The sequence below is a fragment of the Somniosus microcephalus genome, chromosome 5, assembly GCF_052327205.1.
Source record: "Somniosus microcephalus isolate GS21.2 chromosome 5, FLI_Smic_1.0, whole genome shotgun sequence".
NCBI lineage: Eukaryota > Metazoa > Chordata > Chondrichthyes > Squaliformes > Somniosidae > Somniosus > Somniosus microcephalus.
In genome coordinates this window covers 26,225,246-26,249,836 of record NC_140991.1, presented here as the reverse complement: position 1 = coordinate 26,249,836, position 24,591 = coordinate 26,225,246, and the positions used below count along the sequence as shown (strand labels likewise).

Genomic DNA, 24,591 nt, shown 5'->3' with positions numbered 1-24,591 from the left:
CTCGATAACCCCCACCCCCCCAGGCTTCTTTTCCCATTAAACCCTTCTCCTCTGTTTCTCCTTCCTCACCTCCAATAAACGTTTACAGCAGTCACCGCATACAAGGTTCCATCTGTGTGTTTTGGGATTCAAAAGTTTCAAGTCCGAGAATTTTGGAGGATAGAAAGAAAAAAGTCTGGGAGACCAATGATCACAGAAACCCCACAGTGCAGATAGAGGCCATTTCGGCCCATCGAGCCTGCACCGACACATATCCCACCTGATCCCCGTAACCCCTACACCAACACATATCCCACCCTATCCCCGTAACCCCACGTATTTAATCCCCCTAACACTAAGGGTCAATTTATCATAGCCAATCAACCTAACCCGCATATCTTTGGACTGTGGGAGGAAACCGGAGCAAACCCACGCAAACACGGGGAGAATGTGCAAACTCCACACAGACAGTCACCCGAGGCCAGATTCGAACCCGGGTCCCTGGCGCTGTGAGGCAACAGTGCTAACCACTATGTCACCGTGCTGACGGTGCAGTAGCATTGCTATCCTCAGGCTTCAGGGCATGGTTGTCTCGTTAAAAACTAGCCTTGGCTTTTAGTTATCTGTCTGCTTGTTCAGGCTATCTGGTTGAAGCACGACAGAGGTGGTCTTTATACCTAAAAAGCAAAATACTGTGGGTGCAAGTTGCCCATGGACCTCTTTCTCACTAAGACTGAGACCATCTGTTCAGCTGCCTGTTTCTTCCCCTGTTCTCCCGTTGCCCACCATGCCAGATTTCCCCTCAGGCTTTCCGCTGCCCTAGGCCTGAACCAACATCTTTCTCTGGTTTCGCTCCGATTTCCTTCATGTCTATCCGAGCTTATCTCACCCCATGAGACCCAACCGCCTCCTGCTCCCTTGACGCCACTCCTAATAAACTGCTGTCCATCTAGCTTCCCTTCCTGGCCCCCCCCCCAAGCTAGCGGACATCGTAAATGGTTCCCCCTCTCCTCAGCTACTGTTCCTCTCTACCACCCTCGACCCCTCTGCCTTTGCAAACTACCACCCCATCCCCCACGACCCTATCCTCTCCAAAGTCCTTGAATGAGCTGTCGCCTCCCAAAATTCGTACCCGGCTTTCCCGCAACTCCATGTCTGAACCTCTTCAATCAGGTTTCCACCCCTGCCACAGCATCAAAACTGCCCGAAGCACATGGCACAATTCCACCTCTCTCCACCTCCCACGATAAAGTACATCGAATGACATGTGAAGCGGTGAGGTTCTTTTTGAACACTGATTTATTTTTTTCTCTAAACTATTGTTAATTATTGCACGTTTGTTTCCTTTCTTTGCTGATAATGTTTTGTCTTCATCAAAGCAGACGTCACTACTACACTGAGGACACGAGCACATTCCCAATGTGGGCACCCACTGACAGGATGAAGTGCTCCCTGATCAACAACAATAACTTGTGTTATAAATCTCATCATTCATCAAGAAACTACTCATGAAATAACACTGGACGGCCAGCTGGTGGCGCTGTCCAAGGAGTATAAATGCTCGGGCGTCGGCCCCAGCTTTTCAGGGGCATTTTGTAAGACAAGGAACTAGTGAAGTACAACTAGACCTCCATGTTCTGAAACAAGTTGATTAAAGCCTTGCTTTATACTCAAACCAAGTGCGTAGTGAGTTTTATTACGTCAACTTGCATTTATATAGCGCCTTTAACATAGTAAAACATCCCAAGGAGCTTCACAGGTGCGATTATCAAACAAAATTTGACACCGAGCCACATAAAGGCGATATTAGGACAGGTGACTAAAAGCTTGGTCAAAGAGGTAGGTTTTAAGGAGCGTCTTAAAAGAGGAGAGCGAGGCGGAGAGGTTCAGGGAGGGAATTCCAGAGCTTGGGGCCTAGGCAGCTGAAGCCACGGCCGCCAATGGTGGAGCGATGAAAATCGGGGATGCACAGGAGGTCAGAACTGGAGGAGCGCAGAGATCTCGGAGGGTTGTGGGGCTGGAGGAGGTTACAGAGGTAGGGAGGGGATGAGGCCATGGAAGAATTTGAACATGAGAATGAGAATTTTAAATTCAGCACTGTCGAGCACTTTCCACTCCATGTCCAGCTAAGAACCTCTTACCTACTAGCTGGAACCAAATGGTAAGGTTGTTGAATCAAAAACCAAAAATATGAATGCCAAATAAATAAGGCTTTGCTACATCTAGAATAAATTATCGCAAAGCTAAATTAAGGTTGTATAAATTTACAATGGCATGTTGTGTTTTCACAGTAATATACTGATGAAAATATTTTGTTATCACTGACAACTCTGTTCCATGAGGTGACATACCTGAAATTCTTTTTTAGCATATGGGTTCTGAAATTCTATTCCCTCCACCCTTCCCTTTTATCTAAACCTTTTTTTTAAAATCCCAAGCAAAAGCAAAATACTGCGGATGCTGGAAATCTGAAATAAAAACACTCAGGTCAGGCAGCATCTGCGGAGCGAGAAACAGAGTCAACGTTTCAGGTCCGATGACCTGATGAAAGGTCATCGAGCTGAAACGTTAGCTTTTGTAGCCACTCGCGAGCCAACCCGCCGTGACCCGTCAAGCACCATGGCTATTGGTATCTGAAAGGGCAGCACATTGTAGCACAGTAAAACCACTGCATTGCTTCCTCAGCTCTAGCGCATGCTCAAGGTCCAAAGATTGAACCATTCAGTATTGATATCTGAATTCCGCCACACCCGCCTCACCCCAGGTGCACTGTGCCTGCAAAATACACCTACCCAATGGCGGGCATTTTACAAGTACACGCTGGCGGTGGGGAAATTCCCTCGTCCCAGCTGCTGTTGAGAAATTGTGGGAAGTGCACCAACGACTCAGTCGTCGAGTATATTCAAGACGGGGATCGCTAGATTTTTGGATACTAAGGGAACCAAGAGATGTGGGGATAGTGCGGGGAGGTGGAGTTGAGGTAGAAGTTCAGCCATGATCTTATTGAATAGCGGAGTAGGCTCGAAGGGCCAAATGGCCTACTCCTGCTCCTATTTCTTATGTTCTTATACCTACAAGGGTAGGCCATTTTCGGAGTGAGACGTCTTTACTCTTATACTCAAATCCTCTTGCAATAAAGGCCAACATACCATTTGCTTTCCTAATTGCTTGCTGTAACTGCATGTTAACTTTCAGTGATTCGTGCACAAGGACACCCAGGTCCCTCTGAAAGGGCAAGTAAATGAGACGGAACTAAATAACACCATTTGAGGAATGAGCACCGGCACAAGCACGATGGGCCGAATGGCCTCCTGTGTTGTCATTTCCATGATGGGTAAGTCATAAGGAGGTCAATTCTGTAGAAAAAGTTACTCAGCCTATCGAACCCAAAGTCCATGTAGGATGATTCTCTCGTGGGCCCCACCCTCTCCCCACCACCTGTCCATCGGCTAATTTGAGGGTGCAATCAGCCCGGGAATTTCCTCAGAGCCTCTGCTGCTCTGCTGCACTTCCAGCAGAGTTACAGTGGTGGGACAGGAGCTGTTCTGAGGGAGTTGCCGGAATAAATTAATTCGGAGCGGCTCCTGACCAAAAAAAAAATCAGGCAGTGCTGTTAACTTTTCTGCAACTCTGAATCCACACCTCAAGAGGTATTGATCCAGCTCCTTGCAAAGGTGCCAACTGACCCCTCCAAAACCGCCTACCCTCCAGTGAGGAAAAAGAAAACTTATAGGGGGAGAAATTGGGTGAGTAGCGCCACCTGTTAGCGCCTAAAGAGGCAGTCAGTGGCTGCAGCGCCACTGGCTGCGCCTCCCGCAATATTCAGCAGGGGCGCTAATGGTGGCGTTAGCCTTTTGCGCTGCGCCGCCACCGATGACGTCATCGGTGTGCGCAGCGCCCCATTCGCGCCCCGATCGCGATATTTGGTAGCGAACGCCGCTGTAGCGCCGTTCGCTACCCGCGCCCGGTTCACGGGGCCTTGCTGCGCCGGCAGAGGCGCAAGTTAAGGTGGAGGTGCGGGGCGGCCGCTTTTTTGGCGGCTGCCTGCCAGCACCTCCGTCCCCGGCCTCCTGGTCTCCCCCCCACGGCATTGCCGGCTGTTTCCCGAGAGCCCGGCACTTCTCCTTGGTGCCGGGTTCTTTTGCCGGCACTCGCGATCGGGGCTTGCGCTGCTGCAGGCCCCTCCCCCTTAACAGTGGGAGGAAGGCCTGCAGTATCGCAGCGTGCCGTGCCGCAGCGTGTGGCGCTGTGGCATGTAGCGCTGCGATATTCAGTTTCAGCGCCCTAAGAGGGACGCGGAGCACCTCAAGCCGCGCCCCGTCTCCCTCTTGGGGCACTTCAACTGAATTTGCGGCGATCGCTAATGCGGCGATCGCGGCGCAAATTCCAGCGCCCAGGTGTACTTTGCGCCACTTGGGCGCCTCAGGCCAATTTCTAGGCCATATTCTCTAACCTTGTTTGAGGTTTGTAAATTTTGTACTTGTGGCTTCGTGTCTTATGCTCGGTGTCTAAATTAATTTGCGCCATCATCACTTTTATCATTTAATCCCTCCTGCCTTCCACCCAATCACAGACCATCCCGTTTGTTCTTTCCTCCCCTCCCTCCCCCACTTTCCCTGCCTCTGCACTTGCTTAAAACCTGTTACAGCTCTAACCTTTGCCAGTTCTGACGAAGGGTCATCGACCTGAAACGTTAACTCTGTGTCTCTCTCCACAGATGCTGCCTGACCTGCTGGGTGTTTCCAGCATTTGCGGTTTTTATTCTTTATTAAATAGCTTGTTTACTTCAACCTTATTATTTAAAAAAAAACACATCATCTCTTCAAAAAGGATAGATCCCAAGAGGTACCCTTTTAAAAGTTTACCTTGGGACCAACTATGGTCTGCATATTACCGAGTGCATAAACAGACTAATGCAACGTGATTGTTCGACTTACCCGGCATCTGTGTTGTTTCCGCAAAGTAAGGCATCCATGCGTCCCTCAAGAAAAAAGTGGTTCTCTAAATGTTAACAAAATTAAACGTGACATTAGTGTACAATATTACTTGTAACCGACTGAGTAAATAAATTCAAAGCCTTGGCTTCTCAAATCCAAATCTTTAGTTTGTTTGTAGGGTGCATTTGGGCTGATAACAACAACAATATGGCGCCTTTAACGTATTAAAATGTCCCCAGGTGCTTCTCGGATGCGTTATCAGATAGAATTTGGCACCGAGGCACATAGGGAGATATTAGGGCAGGTGACCAAAAGCTTGGCCAAAGTGGCAGGTTTTAAGGAGCGTCTTAAAGGAGGTGCGAGAGGCAGAGGGGCGGAGAGGTTTAGGGAGGGAATTCCAGAGCTCAGGGCCCAGGCAGCTGAAGGCACGGCCGCCAATGGTGGAGCGATTATAATCAGGGATGCACAAGAGGCCAGTAAAGGTGGAAAGCAGAGATCTCAAGGGTTGTAGGGCTGGAGGAGGTTACAGAGCTAGGGATAGCAGTGCAGTGGTGGCTGTTTGCGACATTAACGCAAGGTTGCTTAACGAGTTCATATAAGATTCTTTCTCACTGCTATTTTAAGAGAGGCTCTAACACTAATATGACTAGCAGAGGAATGTCGTACGGTCCCAGTAAACATTTGGAAACTAGTGTCACATAATTTCTAAGCTGTACTGCAACCCAAAATCAGATCAGCATGAGGAATACTTCCAGCTTTGGGATCGGTGTGGACCTTTAGAAGATAGAAGATAGGAGCAGGAGTAGGCCATTCAATGCGATCATGGCTGATCATCCAAATTTAGTACCCTGTCCCTGTTTTCTCCCCATATCCCTTGATCCCTTCAGCCTTAAGAAATATATCCAATTCCTTCTTGAATATATTTAATGAATTGGACTCTACTGCCTTCTGTGGTAGAGAATTCCACAGGTTCACCACTCTCTGGGTGAAGAAATTCCTCCTCATTTCTGTCTTAAATAGCTTACCCCTTATCCTTAGACTGTGACCCCTGGTTCTGGACTCCCCGACCATTGGGAACATCCTTCCTGCATCTAGTCTGTCCAGTCCTGACAGAATTTTATACGTTTCCATGAGATCCCCTCTCATTCTTCTAAACTCCAGTGAGTATAAGCCCAATCGACCCAATCTCTCCTCATACGTCATTCCTGCCATCCCAGGTATCAGCCTGGTGAATCTTCGCTGCACTCCCTCCATGGCAAGAACATCCTTCCTCAGATAAGGTGGCCAAAACTGCACACAATACTCAAGATGTGGTCTCACCAAGGCCCTGTACAACTGCAGCAAGACATCCTTTTTCTTGTACTTGAACCCTCTCGCTACGAAGGCCAACATACCATTTGCCTTCTTAACCGCCTGCTGCTCCTGCATGCTTACCTTCAGCGACTGGTGCACAAGGACACCCAGGTCTCGTTGCACTTCCCCTTCTCCTAATCTATTGCCATTCAGATAATAATCTGCCTTCCTGTTTTTGACACCAAAGTGGATAACCTCGCATTTATCCACGTTATATTGCATCTGCCATGCTTCTGCCCAATCACCCAACCTGTCCAAATCATCCTGGAGTTTCTCAGCATCCTCCTCACAGCACACACGCCCACCCAGCTTTGTGTCATCTGCAAACTTGGAGATATTACATCTAGTTCCCTCGTCTAGATCATTAATATATATTGTGAATAGCTGGGGTCCTAGGACCGATCCCTGCGGTACCCCACTAGTCACTGCCTGCCACTCGGAAAAAGACCAGTTTATTCCAACTCTTTGCTTTCTGTCTTTGATCGTAGATGAAGGAGAGGGTTGTCACTCTTTCCTTGTGGCGTGTTAACTTAATTTGAAAGGGGCGTGATTGCCTCTGAGTTTATACCTATATGGATGCTTTTGGGAGTACCAAATCCCAGCGTCAACCATAACAGAACGAAAAGGCTATTTAACCAATCAAGCTCCTTCCACAGGCCATGTACAATCTACACTCTCATGGACTCTGCGCTATCTATTTAAGCTCCTGAGGGAATGTTCTGCATAAGCACTCCCTGATCACCAAAGATAATCAAGCAGAGTATCTATCCATCCTCACAGCTCCATTAGTCAACACTGGCCTACTGCCCTGAACAAACAAGTGCTCATCTCCTCACTCCCAACAGTCCCTTATTAAAAATAGCCTGTCAATCCTCACTGGCTACAATTCTTCTCTTAGGCAGTCCCTCGGAACCGAGGATGACTGGCTTCCACACTTAAAAATGAGTTCTCAGGTGACTGATGAGTCCAATGCGGGACCTACAGTCTCTGTCATAGGTGGGGCAGATGGTGGTTGAAGGGGCGGGTGGGTGGGGCGCTTGGGTTGACGTGCGCTCCTTCCACTGTTTGCGCTCGGCTTCCGCTTGCTCCCGGCGAAGAGACTCGAGGTGTTCGTCGCCTCCCCGGATGCTTCTCCTCCACTTTGTGCGGTCTTGGGCCAGGGATTCCCAGGTGTCGGTGGGGATGTTACACTTTTTCAAGGAGGCTTTGAGGGTGTCCTTGAAGCGTTTCCTCTGCCCACCTGGGGGCTCTCTTGCCGTGTCGGAGCACCGAGTAGAGCGCTTGTTTTGGGAGTCTCGTATCGGGCATGCAGACGACGTGGCCCGTCCATCGGAGCTGATCGAGCGTGGTCAAAGCTTCGATGCTGGGGATGTTGACCTGAGCGAGAACACTGACGTTGGTGCGCCTATTCTTCCAATGGATTTGCAGGATCTTGCGGAGGCAGCGTTGGTGGTACCTCTCCAGTGCTTTGAAGTCCATGCCTCTGAAGCATACAGGAGGGCGGGTATCACTACTGCTCTGTAGACCACGAGCTTGGTGCTGGGTTTGAGGTCCTGGTCTTCAATTACCGGTACAGTAGCCTAGTGGTTATGGTACTGGACTACTAACCCAGAGTTTGTGCGTTCGCTACCCCACCATGGCAGCACGGTGGCATAGTGGTTAGCACTGTTGCCTCACAGCGCCAGGGACCCGGGTTCAAATCCGGCCTCGGGTGACTGTCTGTGTGGAGTTTGCACATTCTCCCCGTGTTTGCGTGGGTTTCCTCCAGGTGCTCCGGTTTCCTCCCACAGTCCAAAGATGTGCGGGTTAGGTTGATTGGCCATGATAAAAATTGGCCCTTAGTGTTAGGGGGGATTAAATATGTGGGGTTACGGGGATAGGGCTTGGGTGGGATGGCTGTCGGTGTAGGGACCGGGTGCTAGGGTTTGGATGATCAGCCATGATCTCGTTGAATGGCGGAGCAGGCTCGAAGGGCCGAATGGCCTACTCCTGCTCCTATCTTCTATGTTTCTATGGCAAGTGTGAAGCTGGTAAATTGTAGGCGAGCACCGGAAATTGGAACACAAAAGCTTCCAGATTGTTGTAAAAACCCAACTGTTCACTAATGTCCGTTGGGGAAAGGGAGCCTACCACACTCTCCCTGGCCTGGCCTACATGTGACTCCAGTCCCACCACCGTGTTAGTTAGCTCTAAATATCCACAGGACAACCAGGGATGGGCAGCAAATCCTGCCTCGTCAGTGTTGGCCCACAGTCAAACAACAAATTGTAAAAACACAGCCACCTCCTTGAGCTACTGGGCATTGGAAGGCATCTAGAGATCTAAACCGCCACGTAAATAAATATCCGCCGGAGAAAACTGCGGGGGGTGGAGTGAATAAGGTCATAGTAATGTCCCGGTAGAGGTTTGATGATAACAGATTGCAACCACTGCTGCGACCACAGTAGCTTCCTGATATAGAAGCTGGCAAAGGTAGTCAAGGAACTTCACTAATATTCTTTATGACCACAACAACAAAAAAGCCTACAGTGAGCTGTTCGCACACAATCCCGCCTGCAAGTTTCCTTTCGCTGCCAACCAGCGATGTATTCTCAATGGCTTCGGTGTGTGGTGCTGGGTGTGCCCCGTGTAATGGAACCGCCTGTTCTGTTCCCCCCCCCACCCCCACCCCGCCTATTTCATTAAAGGTAAACCATCAGTGCCGTCAGTAGAGCAGCAATTAAGAGGGCCACTGCACAAGCACTTTGCCCTTGAACAGATAGGTTTTTATTGAGGAAAATCCTGATGGGATTGGCAGTATTTGACAATATTGGGATAATCACAATATTGTGATATCTGCCCGCAGGGAGCATGTAAGACACAATCTGCTATGGAAGCAGATTAGGGGCATTTTGATAAAGCTTCAATTTTAAGCTGTAATCCATTGATTTATCGTACAGCTTTACTGATGGATGAGTATGCATCAACTGCTGCCAGCCTGTGTGGATCAGCGCATTTATTTTTATACTCTGATTAAAGTCGCATTCTTCTGCAATTATTCAGCTGGAATCAATGGCAATCTCCAAGCTAAACTGCTCCTCCAAATATATATTTTTTTAAATAGATGTCATTCTTTCTGCTTTTTAACTATCTGCAAATGGGGAGTTTGCTGAACTGAATGTCGGGTTGTTAGGGTGTTTTTTTTTTGGTTTGGCTGCTGTCACATGTCAGGCTGTTAATCACAGTACCGCACTGGATCAGAATCAACTATTTCTTCTTTTCTCTCACACAGGTTGTGCACGCATTGCTGCGACCTCTGCGATCAGCAGCAGTGCGGGCTACTTGTTTGGGGTTTTTTTATTTGTTGGAGACGCTGGCATTTAGATCCCTGCCTCTTCTTCAGAATTGGTTTCCGCACTATCATTTACGGCAATCAGATTCGGAGCCAAAAGAAGAAAGAAAAAAAAAGGGCGGGCCTTTGAAAGCAATGGCGGTCGCCCACAGATATTCGCTCCTTTACATAGGGAGGTAGGAGCAGCAGGAGGAGGCCATTCGGCCCCTCGAGCATGCTACGGGCAGCGGGGGCATAGAAAATGACATAAGTCATTCTTCCTGTGTGTTTTTTTTTGGGGAGACAGGTGGTGGAGCTTGGGAGGAGATATCTTAACCTCCGTCACCTTCCGAAGTGTTCCCCGGGTAAGTGCTCATTAAGAATCCCCTCTCTGTGGTCGACAGATTCTAACCGTTGCAACTCGCAGACCTTCTCCCCCGATCTTTACAGAAGGTCTCGAGGAATGCGGATGCTTTGCTGTTACAGCGCTTAGTGTCACTGAGATGTCACTAAAGGGTGCCAAAGATCCTATTGTGCTGAGAGTGTGGCCGAAAATAGCACAGGCAATGGGAGGGAACTTTCAGCTGGGAGAGAAATAAAGCAACTACATTCTGCAAACAAATGCTTCTTTAACAGTTCATTATTTACATTCTTTTACTTCATGCCCCCGCCCCCCTTAACCCCTCCTCTCCAGTGTATTCCAGATCATAACCGCTCGCGGCATAAAAAAGTTTTTTCTTACGTCGCCTTTGGTCCTTTTGCCAATCACCTTAAATCTGTGTCCTCTGGTTCTCGATCCTTCTGCCAATGGGAACAGTTTCTCTCTATCTACTCTGTCCAGACCTCTCATGATTTTGAACACCTCTATCAAACCTCCTCTCAATCTTCTCTGCTCTAAGGAGAACAACCCCAGCTTCTCTAGTCTATCAAGGTAACTGAAGTCCCTCATTCCTGGAATCATTCTCGTAAATCTTTTCTGCACCCTCTCTAAGACCTTCACATCCTTCCTAAAGTGCGGTGCCCAGAATTGGACACAATACTCCTGTTGGGGCCGAACCAGTGTTTTATGCAGGGTCATCATAATTTCCACACTTTTGTACTCTATGCCTCTATTCATGAAGCCCAGGATCCCGTATGCTTTTTTAACTGCTTTCTCAACCTGCCCTGTCACCTTCAACGATTTATGCACACATACCCCCAGGTCTCTCTGTTCATCCACCCCCTTCAGGATTGTACCATTTAGTTTATATTGCCTCTCCTCATTCTTTCTACCAAAATGTATCGCTTCGCACTTTTCTGCAGTAAATTTCATCTGCCACGTGTCCGCACATTTCACCAGCCTGGCTATGTCTTCCTGAAGTCTATCACTCTCCTCCTCACTGTTCACTATACTTCCAAGTTTTATGTCATCTGCAAATTATGAAATTGTGCCCTGTACACCAATGTCCAAGTCATTAATATGTCCCGGAGTCTCCAGGAGTTAAAGAATAATCTTCAAGGCGCTGCTGCGAGCAACAGCCAGGAGATAAATCATTAGGGCATCCGAAGAACTGTGTGTTTACGTATTTTCTTTGAACAGTTTCACTTCTTAGTTATAAAAATATTGGAGATGAGGGGGGTGGGGGGGCCGAAAGGCGGTTTGACCGGGCGGGGCGGTTGGAGGCAGGAGGTCATGTGATAAAACTTCTAGGAATATGTCCAAAGAGTGTTGGCGACCCTGTGTTCTTTTCTCTAATGCAAACAAGTTCACCTGTATGAGCCTCTCTTCATCATTTTTGAGAGCAAGTCCTAGCATCATTCCTGTCTCTCTTCTCTGAACTTGCTCTTGCATCAATGTCCTTTTTTAACATACTGGATCCAAAATTAAGCAATCAGAAAGAATCTAAAGCAACTAAAAAAAAACAGTACATAGTCCGTTGGGAGGACAAGCTCAGTGGCTGAATGGCCTTTGCTTGTACTGTGATTTCCCTATTAGGAACAAGCATCTGCACCTTATTTCAAAGATAACACGAGGCGTACAGAGAGCCACCATGAGTGTGTATGTCATTTGTCGCTGCTTAGTTACCCTGTGCTTGCTACAATAAAATCCATCTGCAAATATGAAATTTAATTTCAGTCAAGCGTCCTGTTTATTTTAGCAAGATAAACATTTGGATGAGGTAACTATATAATCCATAATGCTGTGTGTTCATTGGGAACAGGCGGTTGCGGGGGGGGGGGGGGGGGAGAGAGGGGGTAATCAGAATGAGGTAAATTATTCTTTGCGTATTTAAGGCAGGAATTGGTTGTAGAGAATTCTTCCAGCCTCCGAATTTGGCTTTACCTGTTTATAAAATCAGATACTTGTGACATCTCATAGTCGCTAGATTTTTTTTGGTGTGGGGGTGGGGTGGGGGATGTGGAGGATTTTGTGCTCATCGCAGTTGGGGATTCCAGAGTTGGCAATGGAGTCATTTTTTTTGCATCTAGGGGGTAATCATAAACTTACCTGGACTCACCGCCAATGGGGTCTCTCATTCAGCTAATGAGGATAGCAGGTGTGATGCCTGCGATGTTCTGAGCACATATGATGGAAGAACGCGGGCACTGTGCTTGGGATTTTGCAATCCAACACACGGCGCCTTCAACGTAGTAAAACGTCCCAAGGTGCTTCACAGGAGCGATTATCAAACAAAATTTGACATCGAGCCACGTAAGGAGATATTAGGACAGGTGACCAAAAGCTTGGTCAAAAAGATAGGTCTTAAGGAGAATCTTAAAGGAGGAGGGAGAGGTAGAGAGGAGGGAGGGAATTGCAGAGCTTAGGGCCTAGACAGCCGAAGGCATGGCCGGCAATGGTGGGAACGATTAAAATCGGGGATGCGCAAGAGGCCAGAATTGGAGGAGTGCAGAGATCTCGGAGGGCTGTCGGGCTGGAGAAGGTTACAGAGATAGGGAGGGGGCGAGGCCATGGAGGGATTTGAAAACAAGAATGAGGATTTTAAATCCCCACCTGCTTTGCGGGAGGCCCCACCAATGGTGCAGGATCTTATAACAGTTACCCCATGGAGCCAACACAAATCACTTCCAGGTCAGGGTATCATTAGATGAAAAGTAAAGTACAATGGCCTAGAAATTGGGTATAGCCCCGCCAGCACGTTTGCGCTGAAAATTTTGCGCCCGCCGCGGAGCCAGTTGTGCCCGCCCCATATTCACTTTCAGCACCCCAAAGCGGAACCGGGCCCTGGTACAGGGTGTGTCCGCCCCGCTTGGGGCGCTGAAAGTGAATTTCAGCGCTCCCGGTCCCGCTGCGCCACCCGATGCGGTGCGGCAGGCTGCTGTACCGCAGGCCTCCCCCTTCTCTTAAGGGGGAGGTGCCTGCAACGGCCGGAGCCCCGATTGCAAGTGCCGGCAAAAGAGCCCAGCACAACGGAGAAGTGCCGGGCTCCACAGAAACCAGCCGGCAATGCCGCGGGGGGGTGATGGAGGAGGCCGGGGAAGGAGGTGCGGGCAGGCGGCCGCCGAAAAAGCGGCCGCCCCGCACCTCCACCTTAACTTGCGCCGCTAAGGCTGCAGTAAGGACCCGGCCTCCCAATGTTGTTAGCGCCCGCCACGGAAGAGGCGGCCGCTACTGAAGATGGGGATCGGCGTGGTTTCGGGCGGTACCGGGGCACTGCGCACACCGATGACGTCATCGGTGCCGGCGCAGCGCTACCGGCTAACGCCGATGTTAGGGCCCACCTAATTTCGGGCGCGACGCAACTTCCGGCGCAACCCACTCTTTCGCCCCTAATTGGGCGCAAACGCAACTGAATTTCTAGGCCAATGTATCTTAACTCATCAAAAACTAAATTAGAGCGACTCAAAGAGGAAAGTGCTGGGGTAGGTGGCTGCAGAGTTGGAAGCGACAGTCTTGGGACTACAGTTCAGGTTGGGGTTACAGCAGCAGTTTGAGAGGACAGAGGCAGATGAGGGTATGTTTTTTTCAGACGGTGGTAATTGCAGCAGTTTTGAAATGAGTGAGGATGGTACTAGAGGATAAGGAGCTGTGGACAATCTTGGGAGGGTGGGTGCTAACAAGAGGAAGTTGGGTAGCTAGGAGCTAGGTCAGAAAAGGCTGGAGGGATGAGATAATGGTCTCCATCCAAAAAAAAACAGGCAGAGGAGGCCAGAAGGAAAGACAGGGGACCAACTGCAAAGTGAAGGGTGAGGAGACAGCAGCAGCTGAGTGCAAGAGCTTGGTTCCTCAGCTCCATTTATCAAAAGTGTAATTGGAGGTTCCAGGGGAAGGAAGTCTGAAGACGGGGTTGGTGGTGGAAAAAACAAGTTTGAGGTCATTCTTGCCTTCCAGAATGCTCTTAAGAGTAGGAAAATGTGGCTATATTATTGCTTGAGGTGGCCATGCCAGATCTGACAGTAGATAGTTGGCCCAGCCAATCACCATGGGTAGTCAACGGCCAATAGACATGAGTTCAAAGAGCTGAATGGTGTACGAGGCAGCAGAGTGGGGAGTAGTAGCGGGGGAGGGGGGACGGGCGGGGGCTTGGGGTGGTGAGACCTGGTAGGAACATGGTCATCAAAGGTGGAGGCAAAGCAGTTGTCGAGCAGATTGACATAGGGTGTGGGAGAGGGATTTGGAAACTGGAGAGCATGCTCATGAGAGAGTTGGACCTGTATTACCTGGCTATAAGAAGGGGGTCAGAGGGGGATTTTTAAAAATTCTTTTTCTTTATTGCTTTTTTGTTGAGAGACCTAGTGAAGAGCCAAGGTCATGCCAAGAGCTATTCCAGAAAGGAGATAGAGAGAAAATGGGGAACTATAGACCAGTTAGCCTGACATCAGTAGTAGGGAAAATGCTGGATTCTATTAGGGACGTGGTAACAGGGCACTTAGAAAATCATAATAAGATTGGGCAGAGTCAACACGGATTTATGAAAGAGAAATCATGTTTGACAAATCTGTTATAGAGTTTTTTGAGGTTGTAACTGGCAGGGTAGATAAGGGGGAACCAGTGGATGTAGTATATTTGGATTTTCAAAAAGCATTCGATAAGGTGCCACACAAGAGGTTATTACACAAAATTAGGGCTCATGGGATTGGGGTTAATATATTAGCATAAGGATTGAGGATTGGTTAACAGACAGAAAACAGAGAGTTGAAATAAACAGGTCATTTTCGGGTTGGTAGGCTGTAACTAGTGGGGTGCTTGGGCCTCAGCTATTCATAATCTATATCAATGACTTAGATGAGGGAGCCGAGTGTAATGTATCCAAGTTTGCTGATGATACAAAGCTGGGTGGGAAAGTAAGTTGTGAGGAGGATGCAAATAGGCTTCAAGGGGATATAGACAGGTTAAGTGAGTGGGCAAGAACATGGCAAATGGAATATAATGTGGAGAAGTATGAAGTTATCCACTTTGGTAGGAAAAGTAGAATATTTTTTAAATGGTGAGAGATTGGGAAATGTTGGTATTCAGAGGGACCTGGGCAATGATCCTTCTAATATTTTTGGCGCTGCGCGGCCCCTTAAATGCCATTCAAATCATTTTTGCATTAAAAAGCCAGTAAGCTGGCTGCGTGGAATCCCTGGAGCGCTCCCAGCTTAAAGGAAACATTGGACCTGGGTGTCCTTGTACACGAATTACAGAATGTTAAATGCAGGCAATTAGGAAAGCAAATGGTGTGTTAACCTTTATTACAAAGGGGTTGAAGTATAAGAGTAAAGAAATCTTACTGCAATTATATAGGGCCCTGGTGAGACCACACCTGGAGTATTGTCGACAGTTTTGGTCTCCTTACCTCAGGAAAGATATACTTGCCTTACAGGGAGTGCAACAAAGGGTCACTAGACTAATTCCTGGGATGAGGGGATTGTCCTATGAGGAGAGATTGAGTAGACTAGGCCTATAATCCCGAGAGTTTAGAATAATGAGAGGTGATCTAATTGAAACTTTTCTTAAGGGGCTTGACAGAGTAGGTGCAGGGAGGATGTTTCCCCTGGCTGGGGAGTCTAGAACCAGGGGTCACAGTCTCAGAATAAGGGGTCGGCCATTTAGGACTGAGATGAGGAAAAATTTCTTCACTCAGAGGGTGGTGAATCTTTAGCATTCTCTACTCCAGAGGGCTGTGGAGGCTCAGTCGTTGAGTATATTCAAGACAGAGAGCGATAGATTTTTGGATATTAAGGGAATCAAGGGATATGGGGATAGTGCAGGAAAGTGGAGTTGAGGTAGAAGATCAGCCATGATCTTACTGAATGTCGGAGCAGGCTCGAGGGGCCGAATGGCCGACTCCTGCGCCTATTTCTTATGTTCTTATATTGAGCAGTATTGTGATCTCAGGCTTACCTTTTTTACTAATGAATACCTCATACGTATCATTCCAAGGCCAAGTGTAATTCCCTGTTTCATTCAGTGTGGTTCCGTTGAACGTTCGCCAATCTCGCACACATTTATGACGTAAGTGCCCCATGAAAAGCTGAAGACCAATGAGTGCAAAGACACTTAAGCAGAACACAGTCAGAATCATGACATCTGCTAGCTTCCTCACGGACTGTATCAATGCGCCTACAATGGTTTTTAAGCCTGCAAGGAAATATTAGAATATTTAGCTCAGTAGAGACAGAATGTAGTCATTGCCATGTTATCAGGACATTAGCTAAAGGTGAAATGATTAACGAAGCAGTGTTCCATTTCTCTATTGTTTTATCAACAACATTTTGGACTTTCAGGAAGATAAGACTGCGGCCTCCCATTTACTTAGATAGAATTTACAGCACAGATACAGGCCATGCAGCCCCACTGGTCCATGCTCCACATGAGCCTCCTCCCACCTTACTTCATCTCACCCTATCAATATTTCCGTCTACTCCTTTCCACTTCATACACTTACCTGGATTCCCCTCAAGTGCATCTGTGCTAATCGCCTCAACCACTCCCGGTGATGCCACGTTCCACATTCTCACCACTCCCTGGGAAAAGTTGGGACAGTTTGCCACTCTCCAGATAATCTGGAAGCAGAGACCGACCAAAAAAGGAGCAAGATGGAGTGCAAAGTGTTGGTTTCGTATAGACTCTGTAACTAAGAATCTTTTTATTTAAAAGAAAGGAAGAAAAATTACAAACTAAGGGGAAGATGCTCTGTGTGTGCCAAGTGTACTGAAAGGCAAACACATTTGTAAAGAGCGAATTTACAATTTCACAACACATAGCTCACAGAGGAAATCTTCTAGGGGAGAGATGGTGCCAGGACAGAAAAGAATTGGAGACAGCGAGAGCAGAAATATCAGAGCAGAACGGATCTGAAGACAAGAGAAGTAGGGAAGGGGAGAAGTTATCTGAGGAAGGATGTTCTTGCCATGGAGGGAGTGCAGCGAAGATTCACCAGGCTGATACCTGGGATGGCAGGAATGACGTATGAGGAGAGATTGGGTCGATTGGGCTTATACTCGCTGGAGTTTAGAAGAATGAGAGGGGATCTCATTGAAACTTATAAAATTCTAAAAGGACTAGACAGACTAGATGCAGGAAGGATGTTCCCGATGGCCGGGGAGTCCAGGACCAGGGGTCACAGTCTAAGGATAAGGGGTAAGCCATTTAGGACAGAGATGAGGAGGAATTTCTTCACCCACAGAGTGGTGAACCTGTGGAATTCTCTACCACAGAAGGCAGTTGAGGCCAATTCATTAAATATATTCAAGAAGGAGTTGGATATATTTCTTAAGGCTAAAGGGATCAAGGGATATGGAGAGAAGGCAGGGACAGGGTACTGAATTTGGATGATCAGCCATGATCTCATTGAATGGCGGTGCAGGCTCGAGGGGCTGAATGGCCTACTCCTGCTCCTATCTTCTATGTTTCTATGTTTCTATGTAAGAGGATCTGGTAAGCACGCTGTATTGGCTTAATAAATTCCCCGATGATAGCTTTTTCCGACTGTGAATTAGGCGTGCATGAGGCATGTACGTGGTGTGCTGGTTCGCGGTCCATCAGAACCTTATTTTCTTAACTTGGATGAATATAATGGCATCGAGTGAACACCTATCAATATGTAGCAGGAAAAAGATGGCGTGCCAACCCAGGAGGTGTAAACTGCAGAACAAGAATGCTCACCCCGCCGCCCCCCGCCCCCCCCCCCCTCCCACGCAACTTTTATGAAGCTTCTCTTTTGCCAGATAAGGGAGTGAAGGGTTATGGGGAGCGGGCGAGGAAATGGCTTTGAGCCCAAGATCAGCCTTGATCTAATTGAATGGCGGAGCAGGCTCGAGGGGTCAAGTGGCCTATTCCTGCTCCTATTTCTTATAATATAATTGAATTTTATGTCAGGTTTGAGAGGGAGGAGGGAAGAGTTAAAACCCATGGTTTTAAATTTAAGTAAGGCAAACTTCGAAGAGATGAGAAATAAATTGACCGCAGTAAACTGAGCTGAGCTGGTAACGAGTAAACCTACAGACATACAGTGGGAAGTATTTAAAGAAGTTTTTGGTACAATACAAAACCAGTACCAACCCCTAAAAGGCAAATGATCCACTTGTGTAGTTAAGTAACCATGGTCAAAAAAGGAGGTGCGAGACAGTAGCAAGCTAAAAAAAATAAAAGGATTACACAAAGGCAAGGAAAAGTGGAAATCCAGCGGACCAGGTGATCTATAACAAGTAACAAGGGGATACAAAGAAAGTTCTGAGAGTTGTAAAATGTGAATATCAAAATAAACTTGGAAGGGATATCAAAGCTAAAAGCAAAATTTGTTCTAAATATATTAAGGGAAGAACAGTGGTAAAGGGGAATATGGGCCTATTAAAGACTGATGCAAGCAAGACGATAGTGGGTAATAAGAAAATGGCAGACTTGTTAAATGCATATTTTGTAGAAGACAAAATACCAGCAGTACAAAGGAAGCTATAATAAGTCCAGCAGGAAAAGAACTTAATTGGTTTAATATAAGTTTTTTAAAAAAGTAATGGAGAAAATAATGGAACTTAAGATTGACAAATCTCCAGGCCGTGATGGTTTCCACCCTAGGGTATTCAAAGAAATAGGTGAGATAATTGCAAATGTATTGGTCATAATTTCCCAGGCCTCTCTAGATTCAGGAACTGTGCCTTTAAATTTAATTATGCTAATATCACTCTGTTATTTAAGAAGAAAGGGAAAGAGAATCCAAGTAACTACAGACCTGTCAGTTTAACATCGATCGTGGGGAAGTTACTGGAATCTATCATCGAAGACAGAGTGACTGAGCACTTAGACAGGTATCAGTTGACCAAAGAGAGTTGTGAGGAGGTCACTGGCATGGTGGATAGGGAAGTGTCTATGCATGTTGTCTGTACGAGCTTCCAAAAGGTATCTGATAAGATTCGGCATAAGGGATTATTAGCAAAGAGTAGAGCACGTGGAATCGGATGTAACCTTGGATGAGGCAACAGAGAGTTGTACATCCAAGCTTGAAGATGATATTAAGTTAGGAGGCACAGTAAGTTGTTTGGATAGGAGGAGGAAGTTACCAAGGAACATAGGCAGACTAATTGAATTGGCAGATGATGTTCAGTGTGGGGAAGTGTGAGGCCGTACACAGGCCAGAATTTTCCTCTAAAAAAAGGGTGGGTTTGGAGCGCGAAATTTGGGGCAGTTAAATTGGTAAAAATGGGATTTCTGACTTGACCCCAGCTCCGACCCACTTCCTGTTTTAAGGGAGGCAGGACGGGGGGGGGGGGGTGCAGGACGGGCGGGTGGGGCGACCGACCCGCTCCCACTGGCGGTATGTCAATTTAAATATTAGAATGAGGCTGGAGGCCTCTTTTTCAACCTCCATTTTGAATTTAACATCATGTGGACGGGTTTTGTGAAAACCGGCAGTTAAACAGAGGCGGGAACTGCTGCATCCAGGAGGTAAGTGGCTTTACACCTACCTCCTGGATCCAGGGTCCTTACCATACCCAACCCCTGCGATCGGAGACCCCCTTACGAGGCCTCCGATCACCCCCCAGGCCTCCTCCCCCCAACCCCACCGATGACGCTGAGTCCGGCCACAATCCTCCAGTGGCTGGCCCCGATCCTCTCTCCCCCCGTTACCGATGCTCCGGCCGTCCTCCGCCCCGCCCTGTCGACCCCCTGATCTTCTGGCCGACCTCCCCCCGCCGATCCCTGACCCTTCCCCTGCTAATCCCCGATCTCCCATAGAGGGAGTGCAACGAAGGTTCACGAGATTGATTCCTGGGATGGCAGGACTGTCGTATGAGAAGAGATTGAGTAAACTAGGCCTGTATTCTCTTGACTTCAGAAGAATGAGAGGGGATCTCATTGAAGCATACAAAATTATTACAGGGCTTGATAGGGTGGATGCTGGGAGAATGTTTCCCTTGGCTGGGGAGTCTAGAACCAAGGGCCACAGCCTCAAGGTAAAGGGTAGGCCATTCAGGGCTGAGATGAGAAGAAATTTCTTCACACAGAGGGTGGTGAATCTTTGGAATTCTCTACCCCAGAGGGCTATGGAGGCTCAGTCATTGGGTATATTCAAAACAGAAGTCGATAGATTTCTCACTAGTAAGGGCATCAAGGGATATGGCGATAGGGCCGGTGAATGGAGTTGAGGCAGAAGATCAGCCATGATCTCATTGAATGGCGGAGCAGGCTCGAAGGGCCGAATGGCCGACTCCTGCTCCTATTTCTTATGTTCCCCCCACCCCCCCGATTCCCGACCTAGCCCCTCACGATCCCTGATCCGTCCCCCGCCAATCCCCGATCTCCCTCCCCGCAATCCCCAACTGAGCCCCGCCAACCATCCCCTCCGATTCCCGACCGAGCCCCTCGCGATCCCTGATCCTCCCTCCCCGCCAATCCCCGATCTCCCTCCCCGCGATCCCCAACTGAGCCCCGCCAACCCCCGCCTCCCAACTGAGCCCCTCGCGATCCCTGATCCTCCGTCCCGACAATCCCCGATCTCCCTCCTCGCGATCCCCAACTGAGCCCCGCCAACCCCCGCCCACCCCCCCACAATTCCCGACCGAGCCCCTCGCGATCCCTGATCCTCCCTCCCCGCCAATCCCCGATCTCCCTCCCCGCGATCCCCAACTGAGCCAACCCTCGCCCCCCCGATTCCCGACCGAGCCCCTCGCGATCCATGATCCTCCCCCCGCCAATCCCCGATCCCCCCAATCCCTGACTGAGCCCCTGCCAACCTCTGACCACCCCCCCCGCCCCCCCATCGCGATCCCCGACTGAGCCCTTGCCGAGGTAGAGGCAATCTGGAACGCCCCCCCAGCCCCGCCCACCACAAGAGGCTGCGAATGTTGGGGGTCAATTGATATTTTCATGACAAAGATCGATAGATTTTTGTTAGGCAAGGGTATCAAGGGATGTGGAACAAAGGCGGGACATTGAGTTAAGGTGCAGACATGATCTAGTTGAATGGCGGAACAGGCTCAAGGAGTTGAATGGCCTCCTCCTGTTCCTATTTAATAATCATGCGGCATTTACATTGATGAATGGCAGCGATGGATGGTCCTGAAGATGGAAGAGAAATGTCTCCCTCGAGTTTAATCAGTGTGATGGAACACTATGGCAACCCTTCTGTTATTCTAAGAGGTGAGGATTAGCCAGTTCAGACCCCGGCAACACTCGCATTTATGCCTCTCACAGTGTTAAGAGGTGACTTAGTGCGAGCTTCAGATTTAGAAACTGCTGCTGCAATAGGTGTCTCTTAATAGACAAGAATTATGATGCCATTAGGCCTCATATCTCTCCTACATAATCACTCAGTATAAAATGGAGAGTGAGCTGCCATTAATTTAACTAGTAACTGGATAGACTGAACGTTTACAAATTAAATCAATGAGCACAAATTATTGATATTGTCCAACAAGTCTGTACGTCAGCCTTGATTGCATGGCTCAATCTTGATATGTGGCTCGGGCTTAGAAACCTTCTGATTCAGTGCCAAGAGTGTGCCCGACTGAGCTATGCAGCACTGAAAGGAAAGGAAACAGAAAGAAAGACTTGCATTTCTATAGCGCCTTTCACGAGCACCGGATGTCCCAAAGGGCTTTATAGCCAACCAAGTACTTTTTTTTTGAAAGTGTACTCACAGCAAAACTCCCACAAACAGTAATGTGATAATGACCAGGTAATCTGTTTTAGTGATGTTGGTTGAGGGATAAATATTGGCCAGGACACCGGGGATAATTCCCCTACTCTTCTTCAGAAATAGTGCCATGGGATCTTTTACATCCACCTGAGAGAGCAGGCGGGGCCTCGGTTTAATGTCTCATCCGAAAGGAGGCACCTCCGACAGTGCAGCGCTCCCTCACCGTCTTTCGGTAAAACAGATTGTCTGGTCGTTATCACACTGCTGTTTGTGGGAGTTTACTGTGTGCAAATTGGCTGCTGCGTTTCCTACATTACAACAGTGACTCCACTTCAAAAAGTACTGCATTGGCTGCAAAGCGCTTTGAGACATCCGGTAGTCATGAAATACGCTAGATAAATGCCAATCTTTCTTTCTTTTCGCACTGCACTGGAGAGTCAGCCTAGGTTTTTGCGCTCAAGTTCCATGGAGTGGGACTTGAACCCACAACCATTCTGACTCAGAGGCGGGGTTGCTACCAACTGAGCCATAGATGACACAACATGGGCTGTTGGGTCAACCCATCTTTTTTGCACATGAATTTCAAGTCAAAAGGTGCAAGTTTCAGAAACAATCCATCACGAGTAAACGATGCGTATTCAGTCTGCACTGCACTCTGTGTCCATTTGCCCAGTCTCTCCAGCTACTATTACATTGAATGGCAGCTTAACACCTTCAGCGAGAGTGCCCGGAGAGCAACTGCATCACGTGACTCTTTCTTCTGTGTGACAGCATCATTGCACAAACTCACCTAAGCCACCACGGCAACTGTAACCTGACGGAAATCAACAGTACCGTTCTTCTCAATAAAAGCTTCTGAACAGTTTGTTATTCTCATCAAGACACATTGGCCCAGAAATTCCGTTCGCAGTCCTCCCGCGGGTGGAGGGCTGTGATTTGGAAAAATCTCCACCTGGACTGGAGGGCTCCCAGGAGGCGCAGAATTCCGTTGCTGTGCCTCTCCAAACTGCTGGTGCGCAGGGCCCACGTATCCCAGGGGCGCAGCTAGTTCGCAGCGTCCGTGGGATCACGTGGGCCATGGGGAGCCAATCAGAGCAGGGAATCTCCATTCATAGATTTGACAGGAAGACCTGTCAAATCTATGAATAGAGACCAGCCCCAAAACATAAGTAAAACTTCAAATAGATTTTTTTTTAAACATCACATTTTAAAAATGGCTATAAATTACATAAATTAACTATTTTAAACAAAAATTTAAATTTTTGAAAAAAATACAGGGCTAAAAATAAACTTACCTTTCTTTAATGGCCTACTCCTGCTCCTATCTTCAATGTTTCTATGTTTAAAGTATTTTAAAATGATAAATCAGTGGAAATTTTTTTTTTAACTTTCTTCAACTCTTAGCCTGGTAAAAGCAGGCCTTGCGCCGAGGAGCTGCCGGCTGTGCGCCTTCTTTTCCAGGCACAGTTGTTACTGACTTACATGGACTGAAGCAACTGTGAAAAAAATGGAAGTTCCAGCCGTACGTGCTGCCTCTCCAGCGCAGGCGTTTGGCCGGTCAAGCCCTTTCTTCACAGAACGGAAGTTCCGGTTTCCAGCGCATGCGCAGTGCATGCCTAAAACCGGCACTTCCGTTGGCCCTACGGGTGAGTACACAGCGCGTACACACCCTTAGGGAACGGAATTTCTGGGCCATTGGTTTGGGAGAGTCAGGCTCAAGAGATGCTAGCAAGGGAGTCAGCCAACATTTGTGAAAAGCATTTGAATAAAGTTTTTTTAAAATTCATTCCTAGATTTGGAATCGGTTTTCTATTTCACAACAAAAGGTTACCTAGTTAAGATTTCCCTACAGAAAGAGATTGTGAAGGGGGGTGGCTATTGTAACGCCATGGGGTCGATCTCGACGTTGTGCGATAGTGTAAAACAGGTACTAGCGAGTCGGCAGCTCGGGAGAGATGTAAAACTTGCTACCAACTCGCTATTGCCCGCTCTACACTGTGGGACAAAGTCAGGATGTGTGAGAGAGTAAGAGGGACTGGGGTAATTACTACTGGACCTGTACACATATGAGAGGCATTGTAACAAGCGCTCTACTTGGAGCTCCGACATGGCAAGAGAGCCCCAGGTGGGCAGAGGAAACGCTTCAAGGACACCCTCAAATCCTCCTTGAAAAAGTGCAACATCCCCACCGACACCTGGGAATCCCTGGCCCAAGACCGCACAAAGTGGAGGAGAAGCATCCGGGAGGGCGCCGAACACCTCGAGTCTCTTCGCCGGGAGCAAGCGGAAGCCGAGCGCAAACAGCGGAAGGAGCGCACGTCAACCCAAGCACCCCACCCACCCGCCCCTTCAACCACCGTCTGCCCCACCTGTGACAGAGACTGTAGGTCCCACATTGGACTCATCAGTCACCTGCAAACTCATTTTTAATGTGGAAGCAAGTCATCCTCGGTTCCGAGGGACTGCCTAAGAAGATCTGGAGATGTTTGCGTGAGTATGAAAGAGAGAGAGGGAAAATAACACCCAAAATTGCGGCCATGGAATATTAATACATGAATGATGAACACGGTCATCCGAAGTTCTTCTCTCTTGTCATTCATGGGGAAGTGGGATGGGGTGGTGGGGGGGGGGGGGGGCGGGGGAGGTGGGGAAGGGAAACCAATTTATTTTAAATACGTTAATGCCGCTGTTAAAGTATCAGAGAGAGGAATTTCAAACCAACACTTTAAGCCTTTGCACATCAGTGTTATTGCAGTGTCCAGGGCAGTGCAGTTAAGCTCAAGTAAGCTCATTGGCAGGATAGGCGCACCAACCTCAATGGTCTCGCTCAGGCCAACATCCCCAGCATCGAAGCTTTGACCATGCTCGATCAGCTCCGATGGATGGGCCACATCGTCCGCATGCCCGATACCAGACTCCCAAAACAAGCGCTCTACTCGGAGCTCCGACACGA

At 48.2% G+C, this 24,591-nt stretch overlaps 1 protein-coding gene across 2 annotated transcripts in view; it reads right to left on the bottom strand.

Moving 5' to 3' along the window:
• The window catches only part of scn5lab (sodium channel, voltage gated, type V-like, alpha b), a 524,522-nt gene that overhangs the window by 326,281 nt on the left and 173,650 nt on the right, over positions 1-24,591 (bottom strand). For both annotated transcript variants that reach the window (XM_085987471.1, XM_085987470.1), the window contains 2 exons: positions 15,905-16,141; positions 4,917-4,980 (listed from right to left, as the gene is read on the bottom strand). In XM_085987471.1, the coding sequence (XP_085843597.1) occupies positions 4,917-4,980; positions 15,905-16,141 (301 nt within the window). The remainder of the gene's footprint in view (positions 1-4,916; positions 4,981-15,904; positions 16,142-24,591) is intronic.